The 20,721-nt window shown below is 42.8% G+C and overlaps 1 protein-coding gene across 2 annotated transcripts in view; it reads left to right on the top strand.

Annotated features, from left to right (window-relative positions):
- The first annotated feature begins 495 nt into the window (after positions 1-495).
- PARD3B (par-3 family cell polarity regulator beta) overlaps positions 496-20,721 on the top strand; it is a 1,056,812-nt gene continuing 1,036,586 nt past the window's right edge. For both annotated transcript variants that reach the window (XR_009520117.1, XM_060016243.1), the window contains exon 1: positions 496-1,121. Coding sequence is in view for 1 of the 2 variants with exons in the window: in XM_060016243.1 (XP_059872226.1) it covers positions 1,002-1,121 (120 nt within the window). In the remaining variant the exon portion in view is untranslated. The remainder of the gene's footprint in view (positions 1,122-20,721) is intronic.

The following is a 20,721-nucleotide window of genomic DNA, read 5'->3' as shown; positions in this document are numbered from 1 at the left end:
CCTCCAAGAATCCCTTCATTTTTACCATCAAAGAGCTTCAGAGGGCAGATGCGACGCTGTGCTTCAGACTAAGTTCCTAACAGGCCCTGTGGCCACCCTAGCAGCTCAGTACCTGTGAGCCTTCACGCCTCGGGGTGTTTTTGGTGGGCGTGGCGAGAAGCACCTGCTCCCGGGCTCTCCAAGAATCTTACTCCAATCCCCTAGTTTTAAGGGTGTAGCTCTGCAGTCTCCCAGCTATTCCCTCGAGTGTGCTTTATGAGATCCGGTTTCAATCCCCCGGTGAGAAGCTCTGAGGTCCCGTTACAATTCCCTAGAGCTCCATGTGTGTGCGGGAGGGACAGAGTCAGGGAGAGACCGAGGGAGGGGACGAAGTCTCCGGGCTCCGGTTACCGCCCCGCACGGCCCCCGCCCCGAACCGCCGAGTGCACTGCGCGGCCCGGGGAGCGCCGCGGCCCCTTTAAGAGCCGGGCCCAGGCTGGCCCTGGGGCCGCGGGAGCCCAGAGTGAGGCGCGCCGCGGAGGAGTTGGGAGCCGGCGCAAAAGTTTCCTCCCAACTCCGGCCCCGCGAGCCGCCGCCGCCGCCCACTCCAGCCCGCGGCCTGAGGCCGGCCCCGCCGCCGCCGCCAGGGCCAGGGCCAGGGCCGGGCCGGGCCGGCAGTTTCGCTTTGGCGGGCGGGGAGCAGCCGCCTGGGCCGGGCCCGCGCCGGAGCAGGAGCGGTAGGAGCAGCCGGGCCCCTGGACCGCGGCGTCCCCGGCCCCCCCGCTACCTGGGAGGTAGCCCTCCCCGCTGCCGCCTCCTCTCCGATTCCCGCCCGCTGGCGGCCGCCTGCCCAGGGCGAAGGGGCTCTGCTGCGAGCCCCTGGCCCTGAGGGGCGCCGGGGAGAGGCGCCCCGGGGTCTCTGTGCCCGCCCGCGCCCGGAGGCCCCCGAGAGTGGGGCCGCGCCGGCCGGCCCAGACACCTGTTCGGCCCGGCCCAGCCCGGTGTGGTCGCCGGGGGCCAGGATGAAAGTGACCGTGTGCTTCGGCAGGACCGGAATCGTGGTGCCCTGCAAGGAGGGCCAGCTGCACGTGCGGGAGCTCACGCAGCAGGCGCTGCAGCGGTACCTGAAGACCCGGGAGAAGGTGGGCGCGGCGCGGGGAGCGCGCGGGAGGGGCGGAGGAGGGGGCGCGGCTGCGAGCGGGCTCCCCGGGAGCGCTCCGCGGCCTCGGCACCTGCCAGGTGCCCAGAGGACAGGGTGGCGACGCTTGGGGGACGCAGAGCACCTGGGCGACCTGATTTTTCACGACCTGTGGCCGCAACTTCTGGATGTTGCTAATATAACTGACCTGGGCGTTTAAGGGCCTTGCTTGTCCAAGGGTGGCGTGGGTACCGCAGCATGAGAATCACTCGGGGGCTCGTTAGAAAGGCACCATCTGGTGACCCAGTCCAAGCCCACGGCTTCAGAGTCTGCTTTTCAACAAGCTCCCAGGTGATTGCACTGGCCACTGAAGTTTGACAAGCACTGCTTTAGAAGTTGTTTGAGCGAACAGATCTCAAGGGAACGCTTGAAGGTGCTGCTAACCTCAGGTGTGATTTTTGACGTGCTAAGGCCCGCCCTACGTCTACTCTTTGGGTTAGAAAGTTGATTGGTTCAAGTATCAGATACTCGGAAGTTATAACTGATGGAGCCCTTGGAATTTCAGCCACGTGAGCTGGCTTCCCTCAGTGACTAAGGCAGGAGCTCAGGTGGAAGGATGCTGTGTGCTTACACCAACCAGTCTGCACTTTGCTATTTTTACTTTAACACCACACAGTCTATCAACATTTACTAAGTGTGTGGGCTGTGTCAGGTCCCGGGTGACTATTGAAATGATGACAAAGAGTGTCCCCAGCTCTGTCCCTGAAGTCAGGAGCAAGTGAAAATTAAGTGGAACTCTGGAAGAGTGTTTTTAAGTGTGCAATGCACGCTTAAATGTTCAGAGACCTAGCTGGTCTCTGGAACTCGTATTTTTGGGTAACATGCTGGGCCTCTGTTTCTTCTTTAATGGAAATTTTAAATGAAGGCATCCAAGAGCATCTTTTTATCTTTTTGAATCCTCAAATGGGATATCTTGTTTGCCCCAAATCCTCCTCAAACAGGACAAGTCATAAACTCTTGCTTTAGAGGTCAATGATTCTCTTAATATTTGTTCTCGTGCTGTGAGAACTGTCGAAATGGTGAGTTGGCCAGTTTCGAGAATGGAAAGATGTAATTTCTTTTAATGTCTTTTAGGTTATGCAAGGCATAAAAGTAATTGTGTTTCTTCTAAATATACAGTTGAGGCTTTTAAGAAAATCTCTTGCACCTCTGTGCCTCTACTAAGAATTATTATATAGGAAAAAATTCCACCCTGGATAAATACATGTGTATGTTGCCTTGAACAGCCAAGAGTTGGAGAAGAGCATAGTGAATGATCTGTTAATATCTAAAATATAATCTCAGAAGCTGGACTCTTTACTAATGGAATTGAGGCAGAGAGAGAAAATAATCAAAGTGGCCTGTATGACTATATGAGTATTTACCCAATGGTTTTTCTTCCATTGTTACAGTAGTGTGCTGATTATATTGTGTAATTCAGTTGAAAACTGAGGCTTACACAAGTAACCAGTTCTTGAAATCATATTTCCCTAAAGTAAGCTAGGGTTAAACCTAACAGCGTTATTCTAGGCAAATTATTAAAGTAGATCTCATTGAAGGATTGGTTTATTGAGATGATAAACTTATTTTTAATTATTATTAAAAATAATTTATCTCTAAAACTTTGTATATTTAGAAGTTTAATACTTGGAGCTGTCCAAGTAATAGAAGTAAGCTATAAGCTTATAAATAACACATGGGGAACTAACTGTATGATATTTAATGCATTGTAATTTGATCTTAAAAGGTGTTAAAAAGCTATTGATATTCTGGACTGAAAGTATAATTTATAATATCACATATCCCATAATATAATTGTATTGATCAGTTTACTGTTATTACCAGACATTACATTTTTCTGTGTTTACATTTATATATTAGTGAATGTGACATTTAAAGGCCACCTGCAACTTAAAAATTCTCGCTCCCTTCTTCGGCTTTTAAAATCTCAATTTAATAACTGGCAAGTGATGTTTTTCCTTCCCAAAATATTCCTCTCTCATAGTTTCATTTTAAATAGCATTGTAATCATAATAAGGCTTAACTAATATTAAATGGTATTCCTAATGGAACTAAAATGTCAAGAAATACTCTGATAAATTCCATGCTTTTATCCATTGAATTTAGAAAATGATGGGAAAAGACCAGAAATGTCAAAATTCAATTTGGAAAACAGTTTGGCATAAATTCAATGTCTTTAAATAGGTGAAAGACTTAAAAGGCTTGTTTCCCTGGACAGCAAGATTTTAAGCTCTTACTCAGTAGTAATAACACAACAACAAACATGAACTGTGCTTACTTGGTGCAGGCACTGTTCTAGGTGCCTTACATATATTAAATGACTGACTCCATGAGCTAGGTACTAATATCCCCATTTTACAGGTGGGGGAAAAAGAAACACAGAAATATGACTAGTGCATGGTGGAATTGGGATTTGAACCCAGGAACTATGTCTCCAGGTCCTTACTCTCAGTCATTAATACACAGGCTAGTAGGTCATTATGCAGTGTAATTTATCTAATTTATTTCTTTAGAGTTTGTTTTAAAAAGACGATTCCACCTACAAACTGCTGCAGTAACCTATCAACCTAATGATAGCAGTTGTGTTTCTTGCAAAGGGATGGGACATCCACAAACTCCTCCTGATTTTATCTTTTACAGTATAGGTCTCTATGTTATAGGGAGAAGTCTAATTTCTGTGACAAGTATTGCAGGATTTGCATCAAGTATGTAGGATCTTCCTCAGTCTAATTACAAATGGAAAAATTGGGTAAGATCTCTGAGGTATACAGGTAGAGGGGTTAAGAGGTAAAGAAACAAGTTTAGCGGGAACATGAATGTAAATTAAGCCCGTTTCTTCCGGGGCCCTGAATAATTTAGATGGGAGAAAGGCAGATGTCAAGATTGAGGATAGAGTTGAGGTTTGTACACTTTGAAAGGTAAGTGAAGCCCAAGGAAGCCATTCTGGATTTTGTGGGCAGCAGCAGAGAAGTAGCCACCTCCAACTGAGAAGAAACAAAGGAAACTGGTATTTGTGGAATGTGGGGAGCCAGCTGAATCAGCATCAGATAAGGCCAGAAGTAGGTAAGATGCTGAAGAGACGGAGGGAGCTTTGGGGAAGGTTTTAATTATGTTCTGAAATCTGGGACTTTGAGGTTCCTGTGGCCTCCCCCTCCCTGCCATTTGATGAACTCTACTGGTGAGGTGAATTGACCAAGGGGCAAGAATTATGGGGTTGCTTGTCTTTGGATCCTGGTAGTTTGTCATTGTCCAAGACTCTAAATCCAATGCAGTTAAGTAGTTAGTGGAGAGGAGATGGTCTTAAGTAGTCAAGGTGGGGATCATTGAGTAATTAATTAATCATCAGAATTACGTGTCACAGATGAATGGGTAATTGAGCCATATCCTGCAGGGCTCTCAACCCTGGCTGATCATTAGTTACCTCTAATTTTAACATTTAACATTTTAAATAATACAAATGCCTGAGTCCCTTTCTCTAAGATCCTCATTCAGTGGGTTTGGAGTGGAGCCTGGGCATAGGTATTCAAAAAAAAAGTCCAGATGATACAAGTGCCCAGCCAGGGTTGAGAGCCACTAATCTACTACCACTAATCTTTTGGTATCACTGAACTAATTTGATTTTTAAACTCATTTGATGGCAGGTACTATGTCTTAGACACCTACGGACCAACCTGTTATTAGCAACTGTCTTTCCACTCCTACCCTGAATGAATTCTCACAGCAGGTGCTCAAATAACTTATTATTCAATTCAAAATGAATTGAACATTCATTTTATATGTAAGTAAATAAGGGAAAGATTTGTTTAGTAACAAAAGTGTAAATGAGTGTATAGTGTGTGTGTGTGAGTTCAGGAGTTGAATGAGATAATATGAAAGTTGAGTTCATGGGGTAGTGGGTATGATGGAATTTTTAAGAAGATTTGCGGATCTGTATGTATGAGGATAGTTTTTTTTTTTAAGTAAAGAAACATCTGATTGACTTTCAAAATGAATCTCCTCTGTATTCAGATATTTGGAATAATGTGTTTGTTTTGCAAGTTGAGATCAGCTTCCTGGATCTGAATGAAGATAAGAGCAATTATGTTTATTGATGAATTGTGAGATCAATCTAAGAATCTGTGCAGTAACGAGAATCTGGTATGATATTGTATGGGACTAACCTGGAGGAATAAATTAGAATTCTTGAATTCCTGAATTTTTCAGCTTTGGATGTCTCATTTCCAGATTTTAAGTTTCCTGTGCGCATAAGCTAGATGTATACCACATTGGATTCCCAGAATGCTTTTCAGTTTATTGGGTACTGACTCACTAGAGTGCTTTATTTCCTATTCAGTCCTCTCCTCTCCCAATGTCTGGACTAGATACTCTTTCCAGCACGTGGATAGGACTGACTCACCATCAACAAGGCACATGTTTCTAACTTGGTTTTGGTTCTTTTACTTGACTTGCATTGAGCAGCCTCTGAGTTTGCAAACACAGGGCTCCTGGGGCCTGCTATGACCCACAGACATGTTTTTTAAGTTCTGCTCAGTGTTATATTTTGACTTAGTTGCCATGTTTAAATATTTTGAGATTTCATGGAAAAATCCAGAGTTCTGTCTTCTTTTAGGGAAAAAACAACCAGAAGCTCTGAGAATACTGGGCTTTACTTTCCCACATGGCAACCATCAGCTGGAGCTGAGGACACCTCTTTAGAAGGAATAACTATGCTCTAGTCTCCATTATTACCTTTCCCAATAGCTGAGTGTAAGTTACTCTCCAGCTAAAATGCTCTCAACAAGATTATTAAGATCTGACAGCTAAAACCCATGGTTACTTTTCAGTCCTTATTTTTGATGATATCTCATCTTTTGAAACTCTCTTTACCCATGAGCTTTCCAGGATTTTTTTTTTTTCTTTTTTTTGCTGTACGCGGGCCTCCCACTGCTGGGGCCCCTCCCGTTGCGGAGCACAGGCTCCGGACGCACAGGCTCAGTGGCCATGGCTCACGGGCCCAGCCGCTCTGCGGCATGTAGGATCCTCCCGAACCGGGGCACAAACCCATGTCCCCTGCATTGGCAGGCAGACTCTCAACCACTGCACCACCAGGGAAGCCCCTCCAGGATTTTTAAACATGTCTTTCTCTTCTGTGTCTTTGCAGGTGCTCTCAATACTGTTTCCTTGTGTGCTGGCGCCTCAGGGTTCTGGCCTTTCTTTCAGTCGGATCTCATCCATTCCATGGCTTCAGCTACCCTCAGGCACACACCTCTAGCCTTGTACTTGCTATAGAACTCAATATCCACCAGCTTGTGGACTTCACCTCCTTGATGTCCCACGTACAGTTCGAGCCCGGCCTGTTCTCCGTACATCTGCTTCTCCCCATTCTCGTGTAGCCTGTTCCTCCATTTCTGGTGCCACCATTCACCTGGTTATCTAATCCAGAAACCTGGAAATCCTTCATTCCTTGATGACCTCTCATCCTCCATATTCTACCACTTGTCTAGTTGGTCAGAAAGTTCCTTTGATGCTTCCACATGCTGTCTCTTTGATCTGCTTCCTCTTTTCTGCACCAAACCTTGCGTTTCTCATTCCTACCATGGGGAACTGCAGCAGACCAGTACCTGGCCTTTCTGCCTTTCCTAGCTCCCAACTCTTCCAAACTGTTCTCCATTGAGGACTTTACAGCTGCAAATCTGATCATGTCTGGAGTATTGCTGGGAATATTTGAATGGCTCTACATTGCTTTTAGGTGAAAACCCACTTTGCTTACCGGTCCAGTATCTTCTCTATTCCTTTGTACCCTTTAAATTCGTACTTGCAACATAGTATTCTGTCACATTTTCCCCCACCCCAGGTAAATCCTGCTCATCTTTTGGGATGAGTCTCCAGTTGCCTCTTCTCTAGGAATTCCCTCCCTCCCTTTCCCCGTCACCATCACTTGGGGGGCCACATTCTTGTTTTCCTAGAGCTCCCTATGCTGTGCTTTCGTTTTGAAAACTACATCTTACATTATACTGTCTATTGGTCAGGGTCTAGCAACTTAATAGATAGCCCCCGAAGGACAGTGGTTTATCCCAGCAAAGAGTTCTCTTTCTGGGTGGGAGGTGCGGGCTCTGACCCATACAACCAGCTGCCCACTGTTCCTTTTGGCTTTGGCATTTTCTGCAGATCCCCTGCACTGTGCTAACTGATGAACAAAGAGAGTGTGGAGGATGCCACGGGAGGCGTGGGGTCTGGCCTGGAAGTGGCAGACATCACTTTTGTGTCAGCACTCTACTGGTGAGACTGGTCATGTGCACCGTCTAGATGCAGTGGCCTGGGAAAGTAGTGTGCTTGGACATAGGAGAGCGACTAGCTGGGCTCTGCCACATAATGCAATCATCTTGCCTCCCTTACTCTACTGTGGACTATTCAAGAACAAAGAATGAGTCTTATTTATTTTCCTATCCCCATTTTTAGCACAGTACTTGATATATAGTATGTATACCAGAGATGCTCGTGACATTATATCAAATTTCACATCGTTTTCTTTCATAAAAATGAAAATGACCTTGTATTCAACACAATGTTTTGTAAGTTTGAAATCTTTAAATGTGGTGTAGTTTTAAAAAGAAAGTCTAAATGCGACTTTTCTCTTGATTATCTTCCAGTACCTCATCACATCCACGTGTGCTGTAGGCAGTAGTTTAGTGGTCCGTTATATCTGCCACACTGGTTGTCTTTAATAACAGCTTCAAATTCTGACACTTTGTAGAGTTTTGAGACTGAGTGCTTGCCAGTTCTGGATTGTCAGTGAAGGAACATCATATGTTTTTGTTTCATGAAGATTTGTGCCATGCTGTCCCATACATTTGAACAATGTTTGATTTTCAGCATTTTATTCATTAATTTCATGTGGATTTTAAAAATGATTGTGAACTATCTCAATTTGGGTGGATCCGTTATTTTTTTATTTTTATTCTTTATTTTTTTTTTTGCGGTACGCGGGCCTCTCACTGTTGTGGCCTCTCCCGTTGCGGAGCACAGGCTCCGGACGTTCAGGCTCAGCGGCCATGGCTCACGGGCCCAGCCGCTCCGCGGCATGTGGGATCTTCCCAGACCAGGGCACGAGCCCGTGTCCCCTGCATCGGCAGGCGGACTCTCAACCACTGCGCCACCAGGGAAGCCCGGATCCGTTATTTTTGAAAGGCACTGTATCTGCATCTTGGGGCTGCCGAATGAGGTCTGCCTCCCATCTCGGGGCCCTACTGTTCTTTTGATTGACGGACTCTCGCTCTTTGGGTTGCCATGAGATGGAATTGTGGGATACCAAGAGGACAGGATGTTTAAAAAGGTTTCACTCTAAAGTGAGTCTCTATCAGATGCAGTGCCAAGTATCATCCAGGTAAATATGCCCCGTCCTGCGCCTGTCCTCTGCCTCAGGTGAGGCTCTTAAACTCATCAGGTGGTCCTGGGCCCTGGAGGAGGAGCTGGTGGGGCATCACTTGGTGATGGAGGCAGATAACAGAAGAGATGTCTGCAACTCTTTGGCTAAACCACTCTCAGCAAGACCAGAGAACCACACTGGCAGGGGAAATGATCAGGCCCATTCTGTTGCTTCATTTGAGGCAGAAGTTAAGGGTATGTGGGGAGCTCTGATAATAGACTTCTGAAACCTTTTTAGGGAGACTTAGAGCAAGTCTCGCTACTGTTCTTTATTTGTAGACACGAACCCTAGAAAGAGTAACCTCTAAGCAAAGATGGGCTTCTGACAAGGGATGTCTAGACATAATTTGTACTCCTCCCTGTTTATAGATAGGTGGCCTGTTTTGGGGAAGGGATGTGGAGAGAGTGGGGTACCTGACTTAAGAATGATGGGTAATGACTGCAACCTCTTACTTGAAAAAGTATGTCGTGTATTCAGCGAGGCCTCAGTCAGAGCCCCCAGTAGTGGATGCTTTGCTACGGTTGCTTTTAACAATCCAAATGTCACTTCAGAGAAGATTTTACGGAGTGACATTGGGTCAAGCATTGTGTTTTGTGCTGGAGATATAGCATAAAATAAGGTGTAGTCCCTGCTCCATCAGTTTTACAGACTAAAAGGGCAGAGAAAAGAATGTAAATAAGCAACACAGTGTGGTAGAGCGGCCCTGGGGTGGTGGACAGAGGGAGTGGTTGACTTTGACTTTGGAGCGGGGAGAGATGGGGAAGTCATGCCAGTTTCACTGGGAATTATACCTGGGCAGGGAATGGACATCTGCAGGGCAGTAAGGGTGGGGAGGGTACTGGGGAGACAGCGGGGGAGAGAGAAGCAGTCTGCCTCTGATTGAAGGTGTACCAGGTTTCCGGGGGGTGTGGGAAGAGAATGGCATTATGGAAAGTTTCCTCAGGCTGACTGTGGGAGGGAAGGGGAGGAAGGAGGCTGTAATGGGGAGGCCGGGTCCAGGCCAGGAGGCCTTCACTATGACTGCCTTAAGAGCATGAGGACCCAGTGAGGCTCTCCGGGTGGGGTGGTGATAGTGTTTGGTTTTCTTTTCTCTGTTGATTATCCTGGAGGATGGAGACAAAGGGAGCTGGGACTGGAGGTGGAGAACTGGTCCACGCCCTGGCTGTGGAAGTGGAGGTTAGACATATTGAAGCAGAAGAGGAAATGGGCTTGGCAACTTTAGGGGCCAAGAAATGAGACTTAGGAGCCGACCCTCTGTGGCAAGGGAAGTATGGGTGGAAAGGAGGGAGAGGGAGCCGCCTGAGGCTTCCCTGTTCACCATTAATGGACAGTTCAGTGACTCCACCTGCATTCCAGGCATTGCGGCCTGGGGATCCGGAGACCAGTGGGACACGGTCTGTGCCCTCCAGGAGCCCCGTAGGTGGGGGTAGGAGACGTGGGAGGCTGAGCGTGGACGAGAGGCTTGCCAGGGAGTGTTTGAGGGCCCAGCTGAGGTCATAAATCATGAGTTCATAAAAGCGCCAGTCTTTTGCATCAGCGCTTTGACATTGGATTAGAGCCTTGATTCAAGATTGGGATTGAGGGCAGATGTGGAAAAAATGTGGCGTCCAGAAATAAAAGTGGTCAGACTGAGTTGATGACGGTGTGAACTGTATTGATGGCTTCCAGACTTTTGTGATGGAGTCACAGTGGCTGAAAGCCCTCTGTCTGCCCCTCCAGACCCACGCCTGGGACCTGGGGGGCTGAGCAGTATAAACTCTCTTGCTATCTGGTGTCTCGTTGGGGTCAGCCACGGGAGAGGTCCCAGCGCGCGGCAGCTCCCTTCTTGCCAGGTCATTGTGGGTTGGCGGCTTCCCGTTACCAAAGGACACAGCTCCCATCAGGCAGCCCTCCCTGCGTGCCTCTCTCCGCTGTATTGCATCCACTCCTTTCCGTGGCCCCTTGGGTACCAGGTGATGGCAAGGCCTCAGTACTTAGGAGTGCTATCCCTTAATGTTTTCCCTTAACCCTGGGCAAACCTTTATAAATAGTTTCTTTATTAAAGTTCTAAGTGCCTAATTTGAGCGAACCATCTGTTTCCTGCCAGGACACGGACTGATAAATACAGCAGTAATGGTTTTTCCTTTATGACCCAGTACCCACAACACATGTATTCAAATGAAATAAGTTTCAGGAGGATGCTTACCCTTATTATAAATGACGCCCTCTTATTTTTTATTCTATTGTTTTTTAAAAAATGTAGTTGGGAGATACTGAATTGATTTCACTGCCCACTAATGGGTTAGGGACCATAGTTAGAAAACCACTGGGGCTACCTGATGTTTAGGGAGTCCTGGATGGATCATCAAATCAGATGACTCTAGAAATCTCCACAGGGTCCCATTGTTTTTCTGGGTTGAGATAAAGTGTGAGGCTGAAGATAAATTCCTAACATCAGGTATGTGTTAAAAGGGTTTAAATTACAGTCTGTGGGCTTTAATGCCAAGTATCTCATACAGATAAGATTTATAAGATCTTGACACTTGTGAATGGCCGGCACGTGAGCTCAGAGTCACCTTGGCCCAGAAGTTCAGGTGGCTTGATAAAATCTTGGAGAAGTTGAAAGAGTTTCACTTGCCCTCCCGTATTTCTTTCATCATGACATAGTCATAGTATTGGTAACTTTAAATATTAGGTTCTGGATTACTTCCTTTTGTAGCAAAGGGTTGAGGAAATGCAAGATGGATAAATAGTCCTTGTCTGTATTTATAGGCACATTTATAGAGATTCAGTGGGCTTGAGTTTTGACAGCAGTGTTTGATCAGAGACATTTTCCCAGAACCTTAAAAAAACAAAACTGCACTTCAGAAATCTCTAGTAAAAAAACAAAACAAAACTTTTTTTTTTGGTTGCTCCTACTAAATTTGCATTTCAGATCTTTCTGCCTTTTCTTTCACTTTTGTCTGTGGGTGAGCAGGGAGGGCTACGTGGGACTGTGACTATGGACAGTGAAGCCTTCTGTTGCTGTATTCGTTTCCTAGGACCACAGTGGCAAAGTACCACAAGCTGGGTGGCCAAACCGGGTGGCTTAAAACAACCAATTTTTTTTCACTGGGTGGCTTAAAACAACCAATTTTTTTTCGCAGCTCTGGAGCCTAGAGGTTCAAAATCAATGTGTTGGCAGGCTCATGCCCCCTTGGAAGCCTCCAGAGACGAGCCTTCCTTGTCCCTTCCAGCTTCTTCTGGGCCCAGACATTCCTCAGCTTGTGGCAGCATAACTCCAGGCTCTGCCTTCATCTTTACATGGCCATCTTCCCTCTGGGTCTCTTCTCTTCTTATAAAAACACAAATCACATCAGATTAGGGCTCACCCTAATAACCTCACTTAAGATATTTACATCTGTAAGACCTTGTTTCTAAATAAGGTCACATTCACAAGGTACCAAGGGACTTCAACATAGCCTTGGGGGGCGGGGCTGAATTGTTACGTTCAGCTCATAACAATTGCTATTCAGTTTAATGCATTTTAATGCATTTTCACTGCTTTTACAATAAGACATTGAGAAAATTCTGTTGATTCCCTGTTGCCTTCCCCATAGTGTTGCTCTCTTTGTTCCTCAAGTTTTTGCTCCAAAATGGTCCACAGATAACTTGCTTCCTGTTTTATTGAGAAGTAAAGGTCTTTTGGTCTGATATCACTTGCTGCTACCTTCACTGCATTTCAGCATCAATGCCCTTGTTCTTAGCTGCCTCTTCAGGTACCTTATTGAGACTCATGTTTGTCTTAAATTCCGCCTCATCCCACGCCCTTTGTGTTCTGGTTTCCTCGAGCATTGGTGAAGCCCAGGGGCTTGTATGAATTGAATTCCTCTTCAGTGTATAATTAGAGAGTTTTTGAGCACCTATTCTGTGCCATACACAGTCCCTTTCCTTCAGGGCTTCACAATCCAGTTGGAGAGACGTGTATACTTACTGAAAAGAAAGCAACAGCCAGGGGCCAGATGAGTTCTCCACGCATTAAGGGAGAGAACTCACAGTTGCCTGGAATGGCCCAATGTGAAAAATGGATAAAATCTAGATAAATGAAAGAAGGGAGGGGGAGAGATAAAGGAAATAGGCACATGGAAGCAGAGTTAGAGGAAATAGATACATTGCAGCAGTTCTCAGACTTACTGGTTTCAACGCCCTTATTGACTCTTCCCTTTTACAGGACCTGAAAGAGCTTTTCTATGCAGATTGTACCTATCTATATTTACCATATCAGAAATTAAATTAACTGAGAAATTAAAAAATATATTTAATTGATTTAGGATAACGATCCCATAACAAGATTACTTGTTGTCATGAAAATAACTATATTTTTCAAAGGAAAAGAAAAGATTTATTGAGAAGAGTGGCACCGTGTAACGTTTTTGCCAGTCTCTTTGATGCTTGCTTATTAGATAGCTGGATTCTCAAATGTGCCTGCTTGCTTTTTCACTCTGTTGCAATATGTTGTTTTGGTTGAAATATACGAAGAAAATCCTGCCTCGCATAGATAAGTAGCTGGAAGAAGGAGGAGCATTTTAAAAGCTTTTCCAGGTGCTTATAGATAAGCTTTCTGTATGCTACATGCAGATCCGACAGTGATGATTTGTTTCTATTTTTCTTCCTTTCTCATACATTTATCATATCACAGTTTCTATGGGTCAGGAACCTTGGTACCACTTAGCTGAGTCCTCTTCGAGTCTCACCAGCTACGATAGAGATGAAAGCTAGGCTGCATTCTCAGGAGGCTTGACTGGAAAGAATCGGATTCTGAGCTCACTCAGGTGGTTGGCAGTATTCATTCCTTGCAGCTGTAGGACTGAAAGCCCTAGCTTTTACTGGCTATGAGCTGGAGGCCACTCTCAGCTCCTAGAGGTCACCTTCCTTTCCTAGAGGTCACTTGCAGTTCCATATCATGTGGAACGTCCCATCCTGGCTGATTACTTCATCAAGCCAGCAAGGAGGATCTCTAAAGCATGATGGCTAGCAAGACGGAATCTTACATAACATAACATAATCATGGGGATGACACCTCAATAGGGTTTGGTTTCGTAAAGATTAGTTGTAATGTGGAATCTGAAATCATGCCAATAAACTTTTTGTACTCTGTTATAATTCATTCATTTGTGTTGTACTTTGAGTAGATCTTCTATCCATGTGCGACGTTCTAACATCATACATTGGTCATTTGGAAAACATTGGTTCACTGAGTTATGCCAGTCTCCCAAATGTTAGCACCTTTAGTTATACAATTTCAAAACCACATACATTGACATTACCGTCAATTTCATCAGAAAAGTGTAAGTATTGGGAAACTATCAAGCTCACAATGGTTGTTACAGTTTTCTAAAATTTTAATTTTTCCTTTATTATTGGCAACAAATACAGTCATTTGTTTTCCACGAAGTGCTCAGGTTCACATAATTTATTCTTGATGTGAAAAATGCCAAAAGGTGAAGTATGATCATGGTTTGTCTGTCGGTCATTCTCTGAAATGAAAATGGTGCTCCATGAAAAAAAACGGTTAGTTCAACTCAACTCGATCAATCATGAGTGCTTTTGCTGAGGTAACATTGCATGTCATTATGCAGGAGTGCTTTATGTGGACTTTCTAATCTTCACATCCAGTGTCAAAAAGATGTGAATCAAGGGTCAAAAATTAATAACAGTTCTATTGCTTCATCAAGGGCATTCTTAAGTTAAATTGACCGTTTTTTTAAAAATGCAAATGAGTGAGTGGCACTGAAGAATACAGGGATTTCTAGTACTGTTACTGCCTTGATTCAAGCTAAGGCACCTGCCATTTTACCCACCACTGCCTTTGCACCGGGAGTGCAAGCGTCAACATACTTGTTCCAAGGATAAACTGTGGGATTCCAAAAAGTTATTCAACATGTTGACTCTTTCAGTGCTAGTGTTTATTGTCAGGCATTCACATACCAAAAAATTCTTCAGTTAGTATCAGCACCAAGTAGTCATCTCATACAAAAGAAACAGCAAGTTCAGTTACCCCTGTAGATCAATCCATGTGTAAGACAAAAGTACAATTCTACAGATGGGATATTAACTCAGGCTTCACATTTGTAGCCAGATGTTTCATTTGAGGAGTTCCAGTGTCATTGGAAACTGGCACTGTCATACCTTATTTTATTTTATTTTTTTTTAACTGACTTATCCAGTAGGCATTCAGCAATCTCAGTTGTATAAGGCTTTCTTAGTTAACTAATGCAGTACAATAGCTTACCCTGTAAAGTGCTTCAGTAGCTTTTTTCATTTCTAGTTTGAAAAGCTGTTAAAATGTTTGGTTTTTAAAATGTTCATTATGCCTGCATTTAAAAATATTCACTTCCTTTTTCTTTAAATTCTAGGTGCTTAATTTCAAGATGATACTACGACTATTTGAAAATGTTCTGTTGCATTAGACACAATAATGTAAATTACCAGTATCTTTGAGGTCGAAGAAATGATAACTTTCATGTTTTTGTCTATTCACAGTTTTGCACCTTTTTTTTTTTTTTTGGTAGAGTTTTCCCTTCTATGAATCAGAGACCTCTGGTGTGTCAGTTTCATCTTTTTAAAAATATCCTTAAATTTAGATAGTACAGCTGTGGTGGGTTGAAGAAGGAGGTTTTCTAATCCCCCTTTTTTATATGTTGAATTTTTTATTGTTGTAAAATATACCTAACATACAATTTGTCTTTTTAACTGTTCTTAAATATACAGTTGTGTGGCGTTAAGTACATTCACATTGTTGTGCATCCGTCACCACCATCCACCTCCAGAACCTTTTCATCTTCCCAAACTGAAACTTCATACCTAGTAAACATTAACTCCCCATTTCTCCCTTTCCCCCAGTCCCTGGTAATCACCATTCTACCTTCTGTCTCTTCGAATTTTACTATTCTAGGTACCTCATGTAAGTGAAATCATACAACATTTGTCCTTTGAGGCTGGCTTATTTCATTTAGCATAGTGTCTTCAAGGTTCATGTATGTTGCAGCCTATATCAGAATTTCCTTCCTTTTTAGGTTTTAATAATAGTCAATTGTATGTATATACCATACACCACATTTTTTTTTTTTTGCTTCTTGATTTTTAAAAAAAATTTACTTAACTATAGGTGATGTACAATATTGTGTTAGCTTCAGGTGTAGAGCTTTAGATTCTTTTCAACTATAGGTATATACCACGTTTTATCCATTGTTTATCTATTCATCCATTGATGGACACTTGGGTTGCTTCTACCTTTTGGCTATTTTGAATATGCTCTATGAACATAGATGTGCAAATATCTGAGTACTTGCTTTCAGTTCTTTTGAGTGTATATCCAGAAATGGAATTGCTGGATTATATGGTAGTTTTATGTTTAATTTCTTGAGGAACCACCATAATTTTTTCCATAGTGGCTGCATCATTTGCTATTCCCACGAGCAATGCACAAGCGTTCCAATTTCTCCATATCCCTGCCAACATTTGTTATTTTCTGTGTGTGTTTAAAATATTATAGCCACCTTAATGGGTTTGAAGTATCTAATCTCCTCTTTTAAATCAGTGATCCATCTTTAAATATAAAAATAACACTTTTTTAAAATTTTAGAGTGAAATATTAAATTCTAAGTTATAGTTTGATGTATTTGAACATTTAGAAATATCCTTGAAAAGATTTAAAATATTACTGCAAATTTGTGAAAGGACAAATAAAATATGTAAATACCTTTCTGGCTTTGGCCTTGTGGAACTCCTGAGAAGGTCTTGATACCTCCAGGGGTGTGTAGTCCTCACCTGAGAACTGTTCACTGGAGTATAGTGTTGGGAAGCATCTTCACAGTGAGTTTAGTCACTGTTTCCTTAGGTGGGTAAAGGCTGTTTCCCTTGGTCCACAAATCTATTTACTATATTTCCAAAAAAAAATTCCCCGTAGCCTATACCCAAGATTTTATTTTATTTTATTTTAAAGAAATAACTAATAAAAAAATACAAAAGAAATAAACAGATCAGTTGACATGGAATTAAGGTTGGGAAGGAAGAATATTTTGTCATTGACTGGGAACATATTTAGGGTCTGACAACAGAAGGTAGGAATAGATTATGGTCCTTTTCTGGTAACAGATATTTTAAGTCTGTTCTTAATCTTCTTTAATATTTTTAAAGGTAAGGAGGATATCCTTATCAGTCTTGATGTGTAGAGATTTCTCTGGAGCAGAATTTACAAAACTTACTTAAAACATTTTAGCTATGTTGTTAGAATACCCATTGGCATTTGGGGCATTCTACTGTTAGTATGCTTAGAATAGGAAAATAGCGAACAGCCTCCCTGGATTAGATGACTACAAGAAATGATTGAAATTTGATTAACAAAAAAAAAAGACAACAAAAGTTACGGACACTGTTTTGTATTTTATAACCCAAAGGAACATATCACTATTTCAAATAATATTCCAAAGATATCAGTATTTTTAAATGGGAGTATTTTTTTCATCAGCCATCCACTGTACATTGGGAGTGGTGGTGCTGAACTGGAGCTTCACCTGAGGTTGGGCAGCCTCACCTTTTTTGCTTTCACTGCACAGTTTACATGTTTAGACTCTCTTAAAAGGACCTTATTTAAATATCACTAATTGGCTGCATGTGTACAGTTCATATCTTTTATTTTTTTAAAAAACGAAAGGTGGTGATCATTCATCTTTATAGTAGGACATCTCTTTGCTACGATTTAGATGCTGTTTAAAAATCACCATGCCTTTCTGTAAACTCTGCTTCGTGGAGAGTAGATTTGTTATAAATGTGTAAATAATATTGTGGATAAATATTAACATATAGGTTGAAAGGACAAGATGTGTAATAGAGCAGTGATCATCAGATGATAGACACCATGTGATTATTAATTGGAGAATGTGGACTGTGGAGTGTGGACCTTGGTACAAATTGAACATCCTGCAAATGGAGAGAACAGTTTTGGCTGGTGTGCCTGACATTCTTGGTTATGGTTATGTTGCTTAGGTGGATAGTTGCATAATAAGATATTTAGTACATGTCTTTGCAACTAAAAATGGAGAGAAATTTTAGTTTGTTCCCTTCAGCTTTCACATCATGAGGAATACAGTTTTGAATATTAGATTATTAGAATAATATTAGATTATTCCATGCAGTGATGATGAAAATGAATTGGGAAGGGGAGCCGGTGAGAACACTAAGAAAAGTACATGTTTGGGCAAAAAGAGACAAGATGATAGTTAATGTGGGAGTGCTTCTGTGTACCTTGGGCCACTTGCTGCTGCAACCTCGAAGATCAAGAGATTAAGCACCATTACAACAGTGTAAAAAACAAAACCTTTTTCCTGCATGTTTGCCATGATTTTCTGTCTTTGGCCGGCAGTATTGAGTTGAGATTTTAAAGTGAGTGGTAAAGTTTATAATGGGGCTACACGGGGACTCAGAGTAGCGGTTCGGGTGATCGTAGGACTGGGGGCTTGTCTGGTGCTCAGTGCTGAGGAAGTCAAAATATTGGGCCTCTTTTGAGAAGACAAAGTCGGGAAGGGGATGAGATCTTAGAGATGAAGACTATAGTATGTACAGTGAAGCAGTGAGCTCAGATCCCTGTGTGAGAGAGAACTTTTTGTACTCTGAGTGAGGCAAACCTTGTCCCCAAAGAGTGTCTGGTACACTTGATGAATTCATTACTCCCAAGAGGTGGTGTAGGGGGGAAGTAGAAACAATTTGGCTGTGTTTAGGAGGCAGGGCCAGACCATACCTTACCATTAGGGTTGATGTTGGAAAGACAAGTACACTGCTTTGTGCCTCTTTTTACGATGAGCCTGGCAAAGAACAGTGGGTAGAATGAAGTCTGACAGCTTCTTTGTCATCCTCGTCAGGAGTATCTCCATCTGGCTGGAACAGGGGGTTCAGTTTCCGAGGACAGGTAGTTGAGAACATTGTGGCTTTAGAACCTGGAGAATGTTGAGAGTCTTGATTGCCTGGATAGGAGTTTTACTCAAAGGCAAGGGAAAGCAGTGATCATGACATGGTAAAGGCAGTCTTTTTAGGTGGATTGACCAGGGCCCAGTGTACAGGGTGGATTGGAGGGGAAACGCTGAAGATCAAACAGTTACCTGTTGTAACTGAGACACTTAAATCCTGTTGGTATGAGCTCTGATTTCTGTATGCTTTGTTTCTACTACTTCAGGCAATATTTTGGAGTAGAACACCTACTCACTTAGACTGGCTGGGCAAGAAAGTCAAACAGCTTCATTGTGGGCTTTTGGGAGAAGCACTGCATTTGGTGTCTGGGGCCTTGGGGTGTAGCCCAGCACTTCTGTTAATGTGAATTACCTCTGAAACCATGGGCAAGGCCTTTGAATCTCAAGACCTTGGACATAGAGTAGCTTATTTCTAAGGCTCTCCCTAGCTATTGTTTTTTTTTTTTTTTTTTTTTAGTGTCTCATTTATGACTTGCAAATATACATTTCTAAGTACTCACTTCTACAAATTGCCAGGGAGTGGTCTTTTAGGGGTCTCTGTTGATGATGTATGATGAATAAATGATTCGTACAATTAACAGCGTATATTTCCATACAAACAATTTCAGAGCCCTAACTCTCTCTTAATAGTTATCACTTCCTTAAGTAGGCTTAAGCCCTTGAAATTTTGTTTGCATCTTTAATTTATTTGAAAAATGAATTTTTCTGAGAGATACATAACTCATCTCCCTAATTAGATTGTAACCTCCTTGAAAGCAAAATGCTTTGTTTTGTTCTGTTTGCTTGTTTGTTTTAATCCATCATAATGCCTTAAATGGCACTATGCATACAGAAAGCACTTAATAAAGCATGAGTGAATGAGCAGCTAGAGCATAAATTTCCATTCAAATCAAATTATTATGAACTCTGAAATATTGAAACATGAACTAATAAAGGTTTAGGCTTGTGATATTTTATTACTTCCCTGAATTAAATAATGTGTTTGTAATGATTATTGCTGTGGCTACATGTAGGTAGAACTGAAAAGGTCAGACTGAGGCCAGGAAAGGTCTCCACAGTGTACTGCTCTAGGACACATTAGTGGGAGTTCGTTCATAATCATATAACTTCTATTCTCAGTGCAGAAAGGAAATGTCATTTTCCAGAGATCAGTCTTTGAGTACCCTCATGGATTCAGAGCAGTGCCCTACACTTGGGGAGGGGGAAACAAAGTCAAGAGTTTAGAAGTGACAGGGGTCAGTTACATAGAGAACAAAACACTTTGTCAGTTTTCTGGCCAGAAGGAGAACACTTTTCCTGACTAGAGATGATTTTTGAGATGAAATCTTTCCAGGATACGGGATTCCTGGTGTCTGTGTTAGTTTCTATGGGAGCCGGAGACCAGAGGATAAGAAGAGAAGTATGAGGGAGGGTGAAGAGGAGGGTGCCTGCAGTGGTATGAAGGGCGGGTAGCAGACATTGCTAGGGGAAGGTGGGGGAGGAAAGCGTGCAGCTGGAGGGGAGCTCCTCATTGTGGGAGGAAGCTGACCTCTGTCCACATCTGTAGCCCTGATCCTTATATCCTAACCCAGGACATTCACTGATGTCATAATGATAGGTCTGACCCATGGTCAGCAGGAATGGGGATGTTTGACCTATGTTTTAAGACATTGCATCAGAAGTCAGTTAAAACAGATAATCAGATATTTAATTTCTTTTTTAGAAACACTTCTATAAACACAATAAGTGTACCTTTTTCTTCCTGACAGTACCTTAGTTGTTTGATTGTCTGAGGAACTGAGCTAAATAGGCAGATGCTCCAGAAAGCTGTTTAAATCTTGTGCATAAAAATCATAAAGTCAGTTATTCATTCATGGAACCAGTGTTCATTGACTGGCAAATGTGTCAGAGACTTTGCCAGTCAGTGGAGGTACAGTAAAGATATTATCTGGTTCCTGCCTTCTTATCTGGTTCCTTTCCTAATCATAATTAGGAAATTATGATTCTGTCTGATGGTGCACATCACCTAGAAAGCATCATGTCTCAGACAGGACCACTCTGCTTGGGGGGTTGGAATTTTAGAAGCCCTCCTAAAACAGATGAAACTTGAGATTTCTCTGCTGCCTTAAATTATTGCTTCAAAAATCTTCTTTGGATGAAGCCACAGAGACCATGTG

The sequence above is a fragment of the Delphinus delphis genome, chromosome 7, assembly GCF_949987515.2.
Source record: "Delphinus delphis chromosome 7, mDelDel1.2, whole genome shotgun sequence".
NCBI classification, from domain to species: domain Eukaryota; kingdom Metazoa; phylum Chordata; class Mammalia; order Artiodactyla; family Delphinidae; genus Delphinus; species Delphinus delphis.
This window is presented reverse-complemented; position numbering and strand designations above follow the sequence as displayed.